The sequence below is a fragment of the Pteropus alecto genome, unplaced genomic scaffold, assembly GCF_000325575.1.
Source record: "Pteropus alecto unplaced genomic scaffold, ASM32557v1 scaffold97, whole genome shotgun sequence".
NCBI classification, from domain to species: domain Eukaryota; kingdom Metazoa; phylum Chordata; class Mammalia; order Chiroptera; family Pteropodidae; genus Pteropus; species Pteropus alecto.
Genome location: NW_006439713.1, coordinates 384,773 through 404,310, shown reverse-complemented (window position 1 = coordinate 404,310; position 19,538 = coordinate 384,773). Strand labels below are relative to the sequence as shown.

The 19,538-nt window shown below is 58.6% G+C and overlaps 2 protein-coding genes across 7 annotated transcripts in view; one reads left to right on the top strand and one right to left on the bottom strand.

Annotated features, from left to right (window-relative positions):
• The window catches only part of PKNOX1 (PBX/knotted 1 homeobox 1), a 43,586-nt gene extending 36,014 nt beyond the window's left edge, over nt 1-7,572 (top strand). For all 4 annotated transcript variants that reach the window (XM_025050227.1, XM_006916722.3, XM_025050225.1 and 1 more), the window contains 3 exons: nt 1,024-1,100; nt 3,768-3,940; nt 4,587-7,572. In XM_025050227.1, the coding sequence (XP_024905995.1) occupies nt 1,024-1,100; nt 3,768-3,940; nt 4,587-4,798 (462 nt within the window). In that variant the 3' untranslated portion in view covers nt 4,799-7,572. The remainder of the gene's footprint in view (nt 1-1,023; nt 1,101-3,767; nt 3,941-4,586) is intronic.
• A 9,796-nt stretch (nt 7,573-17,368) lies between these two features.
• The window catches only part of CBS (cystathionine-beta-synthase), an 18,428-nt gene continuing 16,258 nt past the window's right edge, over nt 17,369-19,538 (bottom strand). Inside the window, exons 15-17 of one of the 3 annotated variants that reach the window (XM_015593117.2) lie at nt 19,447-19,485; nt 18,031-18,222; nt 17,369-17,997 (exon numbers count right to left, since the gene is read on the bottom strand). In XM_015593117.2, coding sequence (XP_015448603.1) covers nt 18,065-18,222; nt 19,447-19,485 — 197 coding nt within the window. In that variant the 3' untranslated portion in view covers nt 17,369-17,997; nt 18,031-18,064. The other 2 variants (XM_025050223.1, XM_025050224.1) reach the window with 2 other exon arrangements.

Sequence of the window (19,538 nt, the reverse complement as noted above, 5' to 3'; positions counted from 1 at the left end):
CCCACATGGGGGGCAGTGCCCCAGCTGGACAGGTGGGTGGTTGCTGTCGAGAGAAATGATTTTCCCTTGCTACTTCTGCGGATTTTGAGATTTACTTCCAGTTTAATTCTGTTTTTTAAAGTGAAGCATTTCAATCATACGTTAAGGAGGGAGGGAAGAGTGCCCCGCCCAGGCCTGGGTGGGTTCTGCATGACGGCCCGTGTTCACCTGGCACAGGTCCGGGCCCGGGTGTGTTCTGCATGACGGCCCGTGTTCACCTGGCACAGGTCCGGGCCCGGGTGTGTTCTGCATGACGGCCCGTGTTCACCTGGCACAGGTCCGGGCCCGGGTGGGTTCTGCATGACGGCCCGTGTTCACCTGGCAGAGGTCGTCTTCTGAGAAGCTACAGAGGACGTCAGGGCGTCCGTGTCGGTTTCTTCCCGCAGTTCTCGTGGTAGAGACACGTCACGCAAAATGACAGGCCTGGAGCAGCCTGCCTGGCCCCTCTCCGCCGCCTCCTGGTTCACCAGCTGTGGGCGGTGGGGGCCAACGCTCCATGCCCCGGTTCCCTCGTCTGTAAAAGATGATGCTGTGTCCATCTGAGGGGCCGTCGTGAGGAATCTGGGAATGACCGTGCAGGGGGCTGAGTGCCTTGTTGTGGCTGAGGTTTCGTGGGTCAGAACGCGACTATTTATTCACTTTACGTGGGTGCAGGTTGTGGCTCACCGTTACACCTCGGTAACCTTGACGGGAAAACTAGATCGTGTGCCGTGCTGAGGACGGTGCCGGGGGTGGTGGCACACCGTCGCCGGAGCTTTGACCAGCTGCCGCGGTGCCAGGTGCTCCTGGGCAGCCGGGACAAGCCCTCCGTTCTGTTTGGGGCATTTCTAAGAGAATCATGAGACCGAAGTTAGGTTTTCACCAAAAGCAGGCTTGACGCTTGTCAGCTGCTTACACGTGATCATTCGTGTGCCTGCTTTACCGGGATGGTCTTGAGCTCCTTTGCAAACCGAGGTTCACGGTGACCCTTCTGTTTGTTTCTAGCATCCCTACCCGACAGAAGATGAGAAGAAACAGATCGCCGCCCAGACAAATTTGACGCTGCTCCAAGTTAACAACTGGTGAGCATGCCGCTCCCCTCCTCGTGCCCCCCAGCGTCACGAACGCCTGGAAACGCCGCCGCCAGTGAATAGCGAAGTCTGGTGGAGAACACGCGGATAGTGCTCCTGCCTGAGGGCTGGGGGCGCTGGCAGGACCCCTCAGAACAAGCCAGCACGCTTCCAGCGCCCGCTCTGAACGCTCAGCACCTCGCTGCGGGCTTTTCGCCCACGCCCCGCTTGCCCGATTAGACAGGTTTCTCCGCCGGGTGACCTCGGAGCGCTGATGCTCTGGGCAGTGGGTGGCAGAGGTGAGGTAGGGTGACACCGGTGGCCCCCTCTGCAGCTTCCCACCTTTCCAAACCTTGCGTCCCGCTGTTGGCTGTGATTGGGGGAGGCAGCTCCCAGGCGTCCAGGTGGTGGCCCTGCCCCTCAGCGGGGTGTGAGGAGGGAACCGCCCAGGGAGATGTTTGCTTTATCAGTGAGACGTCCTGCTCCAGCTCTCGGGTCCCGCGTGACGGGGACACCTGGACCCTGACCCCGTGTTTTCCCCTCAGTGAGGGCGGTCCGCTTGTAAGTGGTGCGAAGGGCTGGGGCGCGCTTAGGAAGTGGTTTCCCCTTAATAATTGGCACGTGTGAAAGCAGAGAAAGCACAGGCCACCGCTGGCGACACGGCCGCCTTCCCGTTCTGACCGTTCAAGTTTGAACTCGAAGGCCCGATGAGTCCCATGGAGATGGCAGCCTCTTCCAGCCTGCGCGGTTACACGTGCAGAGGGTGTGCTTTGGCGCTGCGTTAAACGTTGCTGCTGCCTGCGTCTGCGCCATCCTTTCGGAGTTGGGTCGCGATGGGAGACCACGCTGTTTGCATGATTTCCCGTTGCTCTGTTGAGCGGCGCTAACGGATCCGCGGCCAGTCCGCGGTCACCACGTGCCTCGCCGCTCTCGTGTAGTTGAGTCACGACAGCGATCGATGGGTCGATGGATGGATCGATGGATCGATGGATCGACGGATGGGTCGTTCGGCTCTTCCCTTGCTTCTGTCACCCTGTCACCCTCTCCTTACTTTTCTTTGTTTAGTGACTTCCTCGTGTTCCCTAACTTAGTGCCCCGTGGCGTTCGCAGAATTATCTGGAAAGTTTAACATCAACCTTTAATTTGTTAAGTTACTAACAGTTTAATAGTGTGACTTTCGTAAATTCTAAAGTTTCTGAAATCTTAGTCACTTGTAGCTGATTCACTCCATGACTGTTCATTTTCTCGTATATTCACAAAACTGCGTTTTGGACTCTGAACCCACCGTCGGCTCCCGGCTCCGCCTCCACCTCGCGGCCACTTTGCACGAGGGTGGAGAGGCAGGTCCGGGGGACCGCAGGGCTATCGATCGGTCTCCCAGTCCAGGTCCTGCTGTGTGACAGGGACGGAAGAGTCGCTCTGCATGAAGCCCCGTGCTGCCAGTCGTTTACACTGGGACGTGTCCAGTGCAACCTTACGTGTTCTGACATGTTTGGATTTTAAAGTTCAGCAGCCTGAGAGCCGGTCCGGGTCTAGTTCTCTCGTTTGCGTGTGAGGACATCGAAAGAGAGGCCGCCCCCACCCGACGGCCGGCCAGACTCAGGGTCTGAGGCCATGCTTTCTTTCCTGCCCTGCCCTGGACGCCACTTGGCTGTTCCCTGAGGTCCACCTTCGGTAGAGGAGCATGTGCCTCTAGCGAGGGGCTGACCACCGATCACTCGCGCTCCTGGGAACGGGTGGCAGGACGGCTGGCGAGGTTTCCTGTGCTGGGTCAGGGTGCCGTGGAGTCCGATCAGCTTCTGGGGAGACGGGCTCTGCGGGCGGCCACCGTGCCCTTCGCCCACGGGCTGCACAGCAGACTGCGGGGGGATAGGCCGCCTCCTGGCCTCAGCCCCCTGCTCTCCCACGTCGGGGGGCAGCGGCTGGGGTTCTGGGAGCGATGGAGATGGCCGAAAGTGCGCATTTCAGCGGTACCGTCATGCGCGTCTGCGTGGCACCACGGCCCGCCTCGCCGCCATCCAGGGCGTTTCTGCTGCTCTTTTTACGTGGCGTCAAGTCACGAAGTGAGGCTTAGTCCCTAAGAGCCGCTGACGTCTGTGATTTTATGGTTCCGGCGTGCGTCTAGAACAGCTTAGTGACTCGCGACTTTGCCATCTAAGCAATAGCTCATCAGCTGGAGTCGTCTGTGGACGAGACAGAACTCCTGCCTCAGGTGACCTCTGGTCACGCCTGGAGTCACACCTGCGTGCTCCAGGGTCAGGCCTGTCACACCCAGGGACCGGCAGGCAGAGACACAGGCCGCACGGGACGTAGTTTTGCCACTTAAACCTTTCTCTCCCTTAGAGAAAATAATGTCACGTTCACGGCTGTGATGGTGTCATCGCTGTCGTAAAGACCAGCGAATCCACAAACGACTAAATCAGCCGAAGTGGAAAGCAGGGACGCAGAGGAGGGGTCTTTGTTGCGATGAACCATTGTAAGGACAGCACGGCCTGCTTTGCTGGCCGCGCAGGCGGAAGGCTCGTCTCGACGCCGGGTCTGTCGGAATGAGAGTCTGCGGCACTGTGTTTCTCGTACCGTGTTGCAGCAGCCTGTGTACCGGGAGCCCCTGTCGCTCCTGCGGGAGGCCTTTAAAGAGGCCGTTGGTGACGGTTGTCCCTTTGTCGACCTCACGCCCAGGTTCATCAACGCCAGGAGACGGATCCTTCAGCCGATGCTGGATTCCAGTTGCTCAGAAACTCCGAAAACGAAGAAGAAGACTGCTCAGAACAGGCCGGTTCAGAGGTTTTGGCCGGACTCCATCGCATCGGGAGCCGCTCAGCCACCGCCCAGCGAGCTCGCCATGTCGGAAGGTACGGGCCGGGCCCCGGGCAAGCGTGCGGCGACACCGCGGGGCGGGTGGTGACCGTAGGCGAGAGGCCCTGGCTGGCCGTCGGCCCCGTGAGCTCGGGCCGGGAACCGAGGTGTGTGCGGCTGCCATTTTTGCCTCGGAGACGTGAGGAAGGCGGTCCCTGGGGAGCGTCACTCGGTGCCCGTGAGGGAGGGGGCGCCACACCAGGGACAGAGACACGCACACCCGAGGCTCAGCACGGGCACTGTCCTCCGTCCTGGCCCTGGCCCTCGGGCCAGAGGGTGGCATCGTCCCTTCTCACTGCCCCGCACTGGCCCCCTCACCCCTAAGTCCCTGCCACCTTTATCTTGCTTTCTCTCATCCCCTGGGACCCACCCCCTCTCCCCTTGTCACGGGCCACCACCCCGGCCTGCTTTGATTCTCCAGTCACGGCCGTCCTGCCCTCTCCCCCACCCGCTGGTCATTTGTGTTCTTGTGGCACCCTGACCCCCGAGACCTTCAGCGAGCGCTGAGGCCCGTCCTCGGGACAGCTTCCCAGGTCCCTGCCGAGCGACCCAGAAACACAGAGGGGTCTCGAGGCGAGGTCAGGTGAGCGAACAGCACCCCGCTGGGGGGCAGAGCGTGGTGACCACCCCTTTCTGCCGCAGGAGCTGTCGTGACGATCAGCACGCCCGTGAGCGTGAGTGTGGACAGCCTGCAGTCTCTGTCCTCGGACGGGGCCACCCTGGCCGTGCAGCAAGTCATGATGGCCGAGCAGAGCGAGGACGAGTCCGTGGACAGCCCGGGGCCCGGCGGGGCCGCGCTGGCCCCCGCGCACATCGGCGGGCTGGTCCTGGAGAACAGCGACTCTCTGCAGTAGGGCGGGCGCCAGGCCCCGGTGGCCAGGGCCCAGGGCGGGGCCTGGCTCCTCCCAGTTTGCACAGCAAACGTTTTACACAGTCCCGTTTCTAGCCTGTTCATACGTAGATGTCGGAGAGTGCACTTTTGTATTTCGCGGTGAGCTTCAGGAGCGACGTCTCTCACGCTGTGTGCGCGCGTGTGTGCGTTCGGGGGCTTCGAGGAGATTCTTTGAAGGTTTAACGCTAAAAGTGTGAGGAATGACAAACGCCCCCATGAGCCCTCACTAGATTAAGGAGCAGTGCTGCCATTTGCTAGAAATGACGCAGTGTTAACTGAGTTCTGCGGGCGAAGCAGGTCTTGGCGGGCTGATGTGTGCGTGTAGCCCGCAGGCTCGGAAGAAGCTTCTGCACCTTCAAGCTGCCCGTGCGAGGTGGACAAGACACCACAACGGCCCGAGCGCGGCCTCGCGGGACGTACGGCGACTTCAATACGTTTTGAGTTCTCTCGTGTTCAGTGAGCCTGTTTCGTTTGCTATATATAAAAAGAAACTCCTATTTTTACCTTGCTGGAATTATTGGATAAAAAGCTATTTTTATAAATTCGTTATGAATTGGATTATGACTATATTGAGGATAAAATTTTTAGAGAGGAAACCATACACGCTTACTATCTCGATTCGGAGTGTTCCGAATCGACCAAATTTAACGAACCTGCCCCAAGTTAGTTCGGGTGGTAATCGACATTTACTACTGGAAAAGAAACAGCTATTGAATGAAATTTTGATATCTTCAAACTTTAGTTTATATGTAAATGCTCAGATTGCATTTTACAGTTGACCTAAACACATGTCTAGATAGGACTTAGCTAAGGGGAGTGACGTGTAGCCGGGAGTCAGTTAAAAGCTCTCACCGCTCACATTTCAGTCGGAGCAAATTCCACCACAGTTAAATGGCGGCTACACCATGGTAGCCTGCGTCGTTTTAGAGTTTTTTTAGTCAGCCATGTCATTCATAGAACGTTTATTGTAAACTAATAGAAAGCGTCCTCTGTCCCACGGTCAGTAACGTTCAGCTTCCTTACGTAAGTGACGGAGGTCCACGAAGTGACAGGAGCGAACAGGACGGTGCTGACAGCAACGCTGACACCCCTGCTGGTGGCCGCACACGCCGTCGCTCCGGGGGGGGGCGGGGGGATCGGTGTTTTCTCCTTGTAGTGTGGCTTCGGGCTTCCCCGAGCCTCCCCTCTGGCTCTGTCACATGGGGTCTGGGATAACGCTGGGGCTTCCGTTTCTTGGTGACAAGACGAACCGAGAGCGTAGACTGGGTTTTGTTTACTTTGGTCGGTTTGCTTTTATTCATTTGCTTGCGAGTGGGGCTCTTTCTCAGAAACGGCACCTTCTCCATCAGGAAGGTCTGTGCGGATCTTGGCGGGGTGCCCGGGATTCGGTGCGTTGTACAGGGCGGCTTCGTGGCCGGGGGTCATCGGTTCTTGAGATTCAGCAGCCGTAGCGGGCTGCACAACGGGTTTCTCAGAGGGATGTTTTGAGCTAGCGCAGGTTTTTCTGGGACCGATTTTTCCTTAAAAATGTATTAAAGTTAATCCTAGGAAAGTACTTTCTAGATAACCTAGAATGCACCAAGAAATAATAGAAATTTCTTTAAAAATATTTCAGAGCTTTAGAAAGAAAAATTTGACTGTCTTTTCTGGGGAGAAAGTCACATTTTTAGGCAGCTGTTGCATTCCCTATTTATAAACAGTTTTTAATGTTTTCAGTCTACACACGTTGGATTTGTTCAAAGCAGGACCCATGGAAGCCAGCCAGCCTGTCCTCCTCCCGCCCCCGACAGCTGCCCTGCTCGTCAGGTTAGCCAGTCACAGAAGGTGGGCTCCTCGCAGCCCCCGAGCCGTGGGCACCAGAGCAGCGGGAGGTTAGCTGAGGGCCGTGTACACTGTCAGTTTGGATGCGGGGGCCGAGTCGGGGTTCGTCCACCCAGCCCGGCCTGAGGCTTGACAAGCCTCCAGCCCTCACTGCGTGCACAGGGTGAGGGCCCTGACGACGCCGTCTGCGGTGCCTGGCCCCGACTCGCAGGCTGGTTGGGTCCCCAGAACCACAGCCCGCAGCCCGGCCTGTGTGTCATCAGTTTGCCCGTTTTCCAGCCCTTGGATATTCGAGAGATTCTGTAAAGTACACCCGTTGGGCCTCCATTGTAAATGAGTGGATTTGACGGGACTGTTGAGTACTTGCTAAATTCTTTCCTCACAAAGGGGCTTTTGGATGTGTTTTGAGAGCCAGGGTGTGCACGTTTGTACCCCGGGCTTCGCACGCCCCAGGCCCGCCCCGGCCCAAGCCCCTCCCTCCCCTCACCTTCAGCCTCCAGGCTCAGGACGGTAAGACAGATGTGGGTTCATCCGGGATGCAGAGGGAGGAAGCGGGGCACCAGCTGCTCACAGGCCCAGGGCAGCGCGGCTCGGACCTCACACCTAGTTCCAGGAGTCGGTTCCGTGTGGCCTGCCCCACTGGGCCACCCGTCTTTGACCTGTGAGAGAAAGCGTCAGGGCACTGATTTCTTTAGACAAATTCTGACACAGTCGGAAGGTGTGAAAAGCCCATCTCCGGCAGTTAGTGACAAATAACTCGGCCATCTTCCTTCGTTTTAGTTACGTTTGGTCTATGAACTGACAATCTTCAAAATGTGAATACTGTAACTATGTTTTCTTGGATTGTTGTCTTTGAAAGGGATTTTTGTGAAGCAATTGATTTATCCAAGCAAAAGTATTAAAAATAGAAACATGCTTTATGGATGTTTTATTTTCTGAAGCTCATGTCACCGCAAGCCGCTTTTCCATTTTAAGCATTCGGATTGCTGACAGGTTTTGCTGGTGGCAGACACGTGGGTTCGTAGTGACCCCTGTACGTTTTAAAAATTAGGGTTGCACTGGGGCACTCAGAGCCATTTAACTTTCAAAAATCTTAAATTACTTTAGTCATTGTTTTTCCAGGAAAAAATTGGAAAATTTTGTTTTTTGTTGTATTTTGTCATAAATGTAATTATCTTGATAGTAACGAGAAGAAAACGACTCATCAGTAAGGTGCTGCCCCTCAGTCCATACTGTAAACCCCGTGGCAGGGCTGCCCCCCCCCCCCCAAGAGGCATGCATGCGGGGACAAGCCCAGGGTGCTGTTTCTCTGCAGGACAGTGTCCTGACCCCTGAACTGCACGCCTGGAGGCTGACGTGCGTCGTCAGCAGATTGTTTTTAATGCGCATCTAAGATCGTGAGTCTTGCAGGAGTTGAGGACTCACAGCTCTGAGGTGTGTTGTTTTAGGAAATCCTGATTTGACAGAAAGCGAGTCGCTGAGCTGTCTCCAGCTGCTCAGGTCAGAGGTGAGAGCTAGCCAGGAGAGACCTCAGCCAGCCCTGGACTGTCACCTCCAGGCTCTCAGTGCTGCTTTTGTAAAAGGGAAGGAATTGGTTGATAAGGGTTATTCAAGTTCACAAGTACTACTTATGACTAATGAAATTTGATCCAGAGACAAAGAGTAAATAATGACCCAGCAAATCCTGAAAATAAGAAATAGATTTGGATCCAATGTTTAGCGTTTCACATTTTGTCACGTGATGCAGACGTCCTAAAAAAGATATGTATCACGTTTAGCCTACATATGCTGCTGTATACACTCTAAGAAGAAACTCTTAGCACAAATTATCTTTGCCCTTTTTACAGTTAGCCTCGTACCTTCGCTGAGACGTGAGATAGCTGTACCGTTTTAAAACGAAATTGGCAAAACTGGACGCTGCAGCATCGAGGCACATGTGACGCCGTGCAGGGCGTGCGGGGCTGGGAGGCGGGCGTGCGGGCCCCGGGCTGGCCCTCCTGAGAACCCGCATTCTCCATCAGCCGGGAAGACGCAGGGCTGTCTGGCCCAGCAAGCTCTCGTCCAGCTCGGCCCTGGTTGGCCTAGAGGACTAATTAGTGCCGCTTAATTAAATAACTTAGTATTTTACGTACAGCTACTATTTAGAAGGCATTACCTTGTACAGATGTTTGATTTTTACAGCGTGATTTAAAGGAACCCAAGACCTGAGCCGATAAAAGCCAATAACGGCCTTAATACAAATCAGGAGCTCTTTTATCCAGCATGTTTGAAAGGAACATTTTGATGATGCTGATGGCTTTAGTTGCTTAGATGTTTTTAGAAAACGGCTAGTAGGTAAAATCGGGAATATTTTAAAAGGATTCTGCTGTACGTTAACTCAGTTTTTTTAACATCTCAACACAGCCGTCCACGTCCAAGGTAAGCTGCAAAGCCCTTAATGGCTTTGCTGTGGGAGCGCCAGGGTGGCCCCAAGCTGGCAGACCAGGGCCGGGGGAGGGGCAACTACGTCAAGCCACAGAAGCAGGGACAGAGGTGCCTGTAGGAGGGGCCGGTGGGTGGAGGCACCTGGGAGCTTTGGTAAAGACAGTGTCACAGAGTGGGGACAGGGCAGTGGCTGGGTGTCGGGTGACAGAACATAATGTGGCTTGAAATGTCTTCTCATCTGTAAGACAAAACATCGGTGGGTGGGCCAGACCCCAAGGGGCTTCTGTTCAGGGAAGGAGGCCACGGACTAGCAGGTGGGCAATGATCGTCCTTTTTCACACCTAAAGCCCACGGGGAGTTCACGTTGAGGGTTAAGGGGGATCCCTGAAAATCAGCGAGAAAAAGACGGTACCGAGGGAAAAGCGACGGGGACGTTTCCTGGAAGGAACCGGAAGACCAGCAGGCACGGGGAGTGGGGGCCCCGTCCCCACACGCGCAGGGACTGGGACGCCATCGGCGAGTTAGGGAGACGCGAACCTGCCTGTGGCTGGCGGGACGTCACCAGGACATCACAGCGTGCCCGGGCCCCTGCTCCCGCAGCCTCAGCCAGAGCCCTCGGCCGCGTGGGGACCCCGCAGAGACGGTCACGGCGGCATGTCTTCCATGACCGGTTACGTCGTCTCTGTCCTGTGTCTGGTAATCTGTGCCTGAACGCGGGATTCTCCTGTGGAACGGTGGAGGCCAAAGCAGGCGGCTGGCCGCCGGCCCGCAATGGGCACCCTTCTGCCCGGCCGCCGGTGTGGGGTGCAGTCAGTGTTACCCCGTGTGCTGGGCTGGGCTCCTTGTTGCTTCCGTGACCCTCAGATTCCGCATGCTCCTGCGCACCTTGGCTGCGGGCAGGTGCAGCACACCTGAGCCTCACATCTAAGCCGCCGAGGTGGTCTCCGCTCGTGCACTCCCCACAAAGGCCCGAGGCCCAGGTGCAGGCAGGGCGTCTGCTTCAGCCTCCGTGGCGGCAGGTCCTGGGTCCACGGCTCAGGGCTCAGATCTCAGCGACCCTGCCCCCTCCTGCCAGGCCCTGTACCTGGCGGGGTCTTGGGCGGGGTCTTGGGCGGGGGTGTGCGTACAATCGGGGCACTCGCCTGGGTCAGAAGCGTTTGCTGCCCCCAGCCCCCTGAGGAGTCATCTCTGCTGGGTGGGGTCGCTCCCCCTGTGGATCCAGGCTTTGGCTTTGCAGGAGGGAAAGGGTGCTGGGTGGGTCGGGCCAGGTGGCATGCCCGCCACCTCCAGGGGTCCCTGCTCCCCGGGTTCCCGCAGCACCCAAGATGGAGCGCTGACTCCCCTGTGGCCCCACCGCACGCAGCCAGGGGGCTCCAGGCTGCGTCCCATCCCACTTTGGGGGCTTGTCCTGCTCAGCATGAGTCACCGGGTGGCCTTGCGGCCGCGGCTCCCCGAGCTGGAGGAGTGAAGGTTTTGTGTCACTCCCTTGTCCTCCCTGGTAGAGTGCGAGTCATGTCCTCAGGGCCCCCATCCAAAAGGGGAGCGGAGCCACAAAATAGTGTGAGAAACGGGGTTTAATTTGGTTTGAATGGAGGAAGCAGAACCACCTGCTCCCCATTAAGTAAATGGGGAACGCACAAACCTTTGTGTCCCCAGTTGCCAGGAGTCAGCCTGCAGCAGGTGGGCCCGTCAGACCCAGAGTGGACGCATAGTGGCCTGTCTGCGCCGGACGCCCCCAGCTAAACGGGAGGGAGTCAGTCACCGAGGGGCAGGGCCTGGAGATGACCTCGAGTTGGGACGTCGGGGCTGTGGCTGCATCTGCCATCCTGGCGCCTGATTCTGGGGGAGTGTCCCATCTCTGCGCCCCTGGGGCCCTGGGCAGGTTACATTCTCAGGGGCCACAGCCCCTCCAGGACTCGTTGGTCACGCGAGTCCCCTCCTCTGGCAACAGATGACGTTACCATCTTAACGTCAGAGCCGTGTGCGATGGCTATGACGCTGGCGACAGAGGTGAGGACAGGGTGGGCAGCCGCTCCCCCTGGGGTCCCGGCCGCCATGCCATCAGGGATCCCAGGCCGCACGCAGAGGCCGTGGCGGGGTTGCAGCCACAGCCGGCAGCCACCGCGGGCGTGGGTGGGGCCGACGGCGAGGCCGGGCCTTGGCGCTGCTCCGGGCGCGTGAGCAGACACGCGTGGCCGTTGCTTTGTGCCACGGCCTGTCCTTCGTCCTGCCAGCACTTGCCTAACCGCCATCCGTCGACCCGCAAGAACGCATGCCACGAGCCAGTTCTGGATCCAGCCACCAAGCAGCCCCACCTTGCTGCTGGGCCCAAGGGGAGCATTTCAAGGTGGCTTGGAAGGGAGTGGCCGTGCACAGCCCGCTGCCACGGACCCCACTGTCCAGCCAGACACCCGCTTTGTCCAGGGAGCTGTGCCATCCCAGCGTGAGCTGGCAGCAGGATGTGCGGCTGGGGGCTCTGCGGTGATGTGATTCAGCCACACCCCGCTATGGGCAAGCTACAGCAGGCCGGCCTTGTCAGAGGCGCTCCCCACCCGCTGGGAGGCGCATGTGGAGGCCCCTCCCGGCCAGCCCAGCCGTGCCGGGGTGGAGGTGCCCCCCCAGACCGCGGGAGGAAGGGCTGATTGTTTCAGACTGTGTCTCAGGGCCCAGAGTTCACGAGAAGACGGAATCATAAGCAGTGATGGGCCCGTTGTTACTACGATGCTTAAACAACCCCACTGCACACCTGTGTCCCTGAAACGGTCCTTTAGGAGCCCGCTTTAAACAATGCTGGTTTAAGTTAGCATCCGTGTCCTTAGGCACAATGTGATGCTCAGTCTGAAGCAACGCGTCATCTAAAGCAGGTACCTGGGATCCGGCACTGCTGTTCTTCCTGGACGTTGGCCCAGGAAGCCCTGCTTCCTTGTTAAAGAAACAGCACAGATGCGAACTCTCCTCTCCACCGAGCCCCGAGCACTGGCTTCCTCCAGGGGGGCTCTGGAGGCCGTGGGGCTGCTGCCGGCTCCCGCAGCTGCAGCCTCACGTCTGTTCACGCGCGTCTCGTCCACGCACCTTCGACAGCTTTCCCGTGTTTGCACACGGTTCATTCACCTTTCCCTTTCTAAGCCTTTAAGGAAATTCGTATTTAAAAGGTGCAGTTTTCAATTTTGTCCACTAAATTCACTTAAAAACATTAATTTTTACACACTACAGAAATTCTAACATATTTTTAAGTCAAAGAATTCAGAGAGCTTAACGGATTCTGAGTAAACGAGAGGGCAGACACGCCCACGCTGGCCTCGGCGCCCAGGCCCCAAGGACGCATGCGAACACCCAGCCAGAGCTGGGGGCGCACCGAGCTGCCAGAGCCTCCAGTGCTGAGGCCAGCTTGCAGGGACCCCGGTGGGGACCGGCCTGTGGCAGAGCCAGCCTCCGCATGCAGTCCCCTACCCTCTGCGACCAACGCCCAGGTGCAGACTGTCCACCGGCCCGTCCCTCACTCCCCTCCTGCTCCCGCTGGGCTAACGGACTGCTCCCAGTGGCTCCTGCCAGCCTCAAGCCTCCTGTCTGGTCCCGTGGCCTCTACCGCAGGGATGTCTGGGGACTGCCGCCAAGTGCTTTGGACCTGCCCAGTCTAGAGCATTAGCACACGTGCCACGCACGGCTTCACCCAGCAGACCGTGAGGCCGTTGGGCACAGGCTCACACATACGCCACCTCGCAGCACGACCTCATTTGGAGATGGCGGCATCACAGATGAATCGGCTAAGATGAGGTCACCAGGGTGGGCCCTGACCCAGTGACTGCGGTCCTTAGGACAGGTAGTTAGGACACAGGGAGGACACGATGTGAAGACGGAGGCAGAGATCGGGGTGATGCTTCCATAAGGAACCCCAAGATGGCCAGCGACCCCCAGAAGTCGGGAGACGGGCAGATCCTCCGTCCCAGCCTCAGAGTTAGCGGCCTGCCCACACCTGGACCCTGGGCCTCTCCCCGGACTGAGGGACGCGCCTGCTTGTCCGCCTGTGTGGGGTGTTTGCTTACAGCGGCCCCAGCTACTACAGGGGACCAGCCTCACGGCCTTCTGGAACAAGTGAACAGCCCCTTCTCTGTGGCCCCTGTCGTGGGTGTCAGCTGCTCCAGGTGGGGCTGGGCCCTGCTGTGAGCGGCCCACCCGACCACCGTGGCTCACGCGGCAGGGATGAGGGTCTCTCGTGGAAGCCCCCAGGCCCGCATACTGCTGGTGCCTACCTTCCAGGGCGACGGTGAGAGCTGAACGGAGCAAACATTCGCGAACCCCTGGACTCTGCTGAAACGTATCGACGGGAGGCGGGTGAAGAGATGGCGTGAAGCCGTCTCCTGGAAGCGGCCCAGCTCCAGCGAGCGAGCTGGTGCACGTCCGTCCGTGGAGAAGATCTCGAAAACATGGTGAGCGGAAGACGCGTTGCAGAAAGACACGTCTGATGAGACGCTCGTTGAATGACGCACGTGTCGTTCAGGGACGGGGCACGTCCAGGGGTGCACGGGAGCATTACCCCCCCTCCAGGCGGGTGGCTTCTCAGGACGCCACCAGAAAGCCACACAGGCCCCAGCCGCCCTGGTGAGGTCTACACGGAGTGGTTATCACTCTCTCCACCTCTGCAGGTGTTGGAGACATTCCCTTAAATCAGCGATGCGTCATGCTGACGATCCCACAGGCTCGGCCTTGTTCCCGGGGTCTGCCGAGACAAGTGACAAGCCGGGTGGTCTGAGCAGCAGTCGGGGGCCACGAGTCTGCAATGCAGGTGTCGGCGGGGCCGTGCTTCCCGCGAAGGCTCTAGGGGAGGGGCCTTCCTGCCTTTTAGACACAGTGACTCTTGCTGTCACCTGGCTTGTGGCAGCATCATACAGTCCCCGCCTCTGCAGTCACACGGTCTCCCCTTGTCTGAGTCTCAAACGTCCCTTTGCTTCTCCCTTATAAGGATCTTCTGCTTCACACGTGAGGGCACCCACGTCCACCTGGTCACCCTCGGTGCTCTCCACATCTTAGGGCCTTAACCTCATCACACCTGCAAAGACTTTCCTAACGAGGAACATCCTCAGGTGCCAGGGATCAGGACCTGATGTTGGGTGGGGAGGGCACCATTCAGGCCACCTGCCTCCGTCCTCTCGACAAATTGCAGACCCTCAGGTCACCAAATAGAAATCTTCCCCGGGGGGCTACGGCACACTTCCTGTTGGCTTTGCAGTCCTGATGGCCCCTCAGAACCTGGTTTGGAGGGGAGACTGGCTGGGGGCTTCCTGCCACGGCCTGGCAGAGCGAGGCGCTCTGTGGGGCCCCCAGGACGCCCAGGCACAGGACAGCTGGCAGGAAGCAGTTGATGACCGAGGAACTGGCCGTCTCCAAAGGCGCGCCCAGCTAAGCCGGGGGCCATCAGTGCCAAGGATGCAGAGAAAGGGGACTGGACCTCAAGAGAAGGCCTTGCCTGGAAGGCCTGCTGCTCCGAGCGTCCACAGATGGTTGGAGGTGCCGGGGACACGGGGGAGGCAGCTCCCACCGCAGTCCAGCCCAAAAGCTCATAGACGTGGCAGGACTCACTCCTTGCCCGGGCGATTGTCGACAGGCACGGGCCCTGCCCACGCACCCGTGGCTGCGATCGGGCGTGGGTAACAAAGATGGGCCTTCGGGGCTGCCGTCTTCAATGCGTCCTGCAGCCAGGCCGAGGGGTCTCCGGGGAGGTTCGTCCCCACCAGCCTCACGGTGTAGCCCCCGAGGCCGGGCACAGGCTGGGGCGGATGGGGTGCGGCTGGCTCTGAGCCTCACATTGACCCTGAGATCGCCCTGTCTGCTCAGTGGTACCCAAGGACCAGCCTGTGGAACTGCCACGTTGAAAAAGTGCTAAGTATCAGCTTTGCCACTGCAGACCTGTCGGCGAGTCTCGCAATTACAGGGCCGGAACGTGGCCACGGGAGGGAGCTGTTCTGTCCCTCTGCTCAGGGGCTCCCAGGAGCCTGACGGGGAGGAGTAAATGTCTCAAGTTCCTCTAAGGTGTTTTCCTTTCTCGAAGTTACATACAGATACAGTCAGATAGTTCTAGGCGGCTTATAATGAGAAAGATCGGGGCGCCCCAGGCGCCCACTGCTGCAGAGGCAACTGCGTGAACCCCTCCAGCTGGGTCCCACGTGCGTGCCGTGTCTCCCCCCACGCCCGGGCTGCCTCCTCAGGGTGAGGCGTGGTGTCCGTCAGCGCACCTCTGGGGAAGACGCTGTGCGCTTTGCTCGCCTGCCCCTCCCCCGTGCGGACACCATCCTGACTCACTAGCTCTGTGAGTTTGGGGCAGATCGGTATTGGGCCTGCGTGGTTCGGATGAGCGACTCTCGCTCCCAGCTTCGTGTTACGTCCTGTAATCACGTTTCTCACGTCACCTTGCTGTTGCCTCTGCGTGCATTGTTTTCCGGGTACTCACGCAGCCCCACTCCCAGGCTGTGACCCTCTCCATGTGTCTGTAGACCCCGATAGTGTTTGCTTCCCCCAGAAGCATCACTCCTGGGCCCCCCGTCTCTCTCTTGCAATCCGTCTGCCCGGCCCTGTTGTTCTGGAATGTCCCTGTCACTCTGGGGGTGCCCCCCGCACCTGACCTCGACGGCTGGGGCCCGTTTCCTCTTCCTTGCTTCACTCCCTCACGTGGGCAGACACACCGTCCAGTGCTTTCCTCGGCAAAGAGGCCACCTGCCTCGGTGGCGATGTCTGTCTCCCCCCCCACCACTCCACTCTAAAGGGGGCACGTGTCCGCATCGAGGGTACTGGCCGGCACCCCCTCTTCCCTTCACACATGTTCAGGCTCCACTCCTGTCTCCAGGGTCCACACGGAGTCGAGAAGTCAGAGGCCTGTCTCGTTCCTGAGCCCTCCATGTGGGCTGAGCTCCCCGCCCACCTCCGGACGCCTTTGCTGGATCTTTTTGTCTCAAGTGACCTAACATTTCATAGCAGCGTCTCCTGTGTGGGCCTCTCCATCCCTTGCATTGGGTACAAGCTGGACCCCCTCGGTCTGCAGAAGCGAGTCTCTTAGTCTGGGAGTTTCTTGAATTATTTCCTTTTTTTCTTTCTGGAGCTATTACTAGTCAAATATTGGAATCCGAGAAGCTCAAGGAATCCCAAGCCAGAAACACAAAGAAAAATACACCGAGATGCATCATGATTTTTCAAACAATACTGAAAATGAACTAAGAAGACTCATCCTTCCTGACGTTTAAAACTTGCTACAGAGCCGCAAAAATTGGCCCTGGCATAAGGATAAACACTCAGACCGATGGAGCAGAACCGGGGTCCAGAAGTAAACCGTGCATTTACGGCCCACTGACTTTCAACGAGAGCGACGAGGCTGGTCGGGGGGAAGATGGCGTCCATCCAGCGAGGGGCTGTCCACGTGGAAAAGGAATCCGGGCCCCGCCTCCCGCCACGGATGGACCTAATTCAAAATGGACCAACGAGCTAAGACTGCAAGACTCTGGGAAGAAAATAGGGCACATTTTCATGACCCTGGATTTGACAACGAATTCTCAGATACAATTCCAGAAACGAAACAAAAGAAAAAAAAAACGGATAAATTGGACTTCGTCAAAATTAAAAAACTGTTGTATGCCAGAGTTCATTATCGAGAAAGGGAAGAGACACAGATGGGAGATAATGTCTGCACTCACCATCGCGATAAGGGTCTAGCATCTAAAAGATATGAAAACACCTACAACTGAACAACAAAAAACAACCCAATTTAAAAAAGAGCAAAGCACCTGAATACATGTGTCTCCAAAGAATGTAAACGCACAGCCAACAAGCTCACGGAAGGAAGCCCAGTGTCACTGATCGCTAGGGGAATGCAGATCCAACCTGCGGGATGCCACGCCACACCCGCCACCACGGGGAGGAAAGCCGAAGGACTGGCCAGGACGCAGCTTAGAGCCTTCGTGCATTGCTGGCGGGACTGTGAGACGGAACCACCGCCGTGGAACAGTCTGGCAGGCCCTTAAACGATTAACCAGCGTCATCACGTGGCCCAGCGATCCCAGTCCTGGCTTATGCCCGAAACCACTGAAAACAGTCATTCGAACAAAGACTTGCACACGAATGTTCACGGCGCCACAATTCACAACAGCCAGAGTGTCCATGGATTGATGAACGGATAGACAGAACGCACTCTGTCCGCACAGTGGAGGGTTATTCCATTAAAAGGAACGAAGCAGCGCTACCTGCTACGATGTAAACGAACCCCGAAAACGTCCCGTTAAATGAAACAAGCCAGACACAAAAGGCCACAGGCCGTGCGATTCCCATTTATCTGACATGCCCCCAACAGGTAAATCCACAGAGACAGAAGCGGAGGGAAGGGGGGGAGGGGAATGAGCGCCTAACGGGGCGATGACATCATTTCGGAACTTGGCGGATGTGGCTGTAATAAATGCCATCATGAATGTTAATAGATGCCACCGAATCGTACACTTAAAATTTGTTCATTTTAGGTACGTGAATTGGACCTCAATTTAAAAAGCCCCCAAAACTCCAGCCCCTCCAACCCGAGCAGACGCCGGGCTGTGAGGGGGTCGGAGCCAGCGCACGCTTCCTGAGCCGCCGCTCTGGACCCTTCTCTGGAAAACGCACTTCCTTCCGCCTTCAGCCGACTCCACGCTGCCCGGTCACTGCCCAGCCGCTGCCCGGTCACCGCACGGGTGGCTCGCTCGCCGAGTTCTCTACGATTTCCTTGTTGAAACACTCGGAGAGGAAGTCAGGGAAAGCGTGTCTAACCTAATGAACCGCAGGCGCCTTCAGGTCCCGGGGTTAGGAGAGGGAAACCGTGACGTCTCCGCCGGCCCCGGGCTGGGCATCCTGGCGACAGCAAAGTGCCAGCGCCAGGCCAAAGGCACACGCGCTTCTGTCCCGTGTTCACGGGAGCGCACACGCGCTTCTGTCCCGTGTCCACGGGAGCGAGCGCGGGCGGCGCGCGTGGGGCTCAGAGGGGCGCTGCTGCCCCGCCCGCTCTGGGCTCCGGCGCGACCGCCGGCTCTGTCTTCTGGGCCCGCTCCCGGGCGGCCACGAAGCTCAGCAGGTCAATGGCGGTGACGACCCCGAACACCATCTGCCTCTTACTGGACTCCCCGTGGCCGTGGTCTGAGGAGGGAACAAAGCCGTGGGTCACGGGTGCCCAGACACGAGCCGCAGCCCCCAGGCCCTGTCGGAGGCAGAGCCGGACCCGCGGCCCTGAGCCTGCCGTGTGCACGGGCACCTGTGTGCCACGGGATGCGGGTGGCACCCACGCATACCCAGCGGGTGTCACGTCCCCACGTGCGCGGCATGGGTGACGCTGTGGAGAGCAGGGGCCGGCCCCGGAGCCGTGCCCATCGGCGGACGCCCGAGGCCCTCGCGACTCGGCCCGTGCATCTGCCCAGGTGCCAAGGACTCAAACGCCAGCACCACTCACACCTCTGGCCCGGGACTGTCCTCAGGCTCAGAATGACCGCTGACGTGGTTAATTTTGTGCTTCAACGTGACGGAGCCAGAGCGCCCAGATTCGGTGGGACGTCGCTCTGGGTGTTCCAGGATGAGTCCGCACAGGAACGGGAAGGCGAGTAAAGCAGGACCCCGCCCGCGTGGTGGGCCTCGTCCCAGCAGTCGAAGGCCCGGATAGAACAGAGGCTGGCGCTCTGAGTGAGAGGGGACATTCCTGCCTTGGCTCTCCCTGGGTCCCAAGCCTGCCGGCCCATCGTGGCACTTGCCAGCCTGTCACGGCAGCCACGTCCTCATCACAGATCTCTACACGCACATCCTGTCCACTATCTCTCCGGAGAGCCCTGACCGATGCAGTCATCCTGGGGTGCACAGAGCACCGGGTGGACGGGGGCAGGGGTGAGTGCCCAGGTCGCCTTTCATCTCGTCAGACCCCACCCCGGCACCGCCATGGCCATCTGTCCCTAGGGCAGGGGTGGGGGAGCCTGGAGACCAGCTACCCATGTTTCAAGGACTTCTAGGCAAAGGGGGCACTTTGAAGAGGCGCGTCCCCCGCAGGGAAGGGCAGTCTGTGCAGCCTCAGCGACCAGGCTGCCAGTTCCTCAGGGACGCAGGCATGGCGGGTCGGCCACCTTCACAAGGGGCCACGAGTGCTCTGTTATAACCTTGTGGCTCTGCCAACAGCACGGAGCTGCCGTGGACAGCAGCGTCAGGCGTGGCTGTGTCCACGGCATGAGTTACGGACCCCGAAACTGGAATTCGTACCGCGGTTTGGTTAAACGCGTGTAAATGAGAGGTGCAGGGAAGAGACCCCGAGGCTCGGGGTCTGGGACCCGGACGCCCCCTCTGCCCCCGGAGTGTTTCCGGGGGGGCGGCGGGCGTACGTACCTGCCGGCCCCCCGCCTCCTGCCAGGGCCTGGTCCCGCGCTGTGGAGCCAAGGACGGGGCCGGCGTTCGGCTCGGCCCCCAGCGCGCCCCCA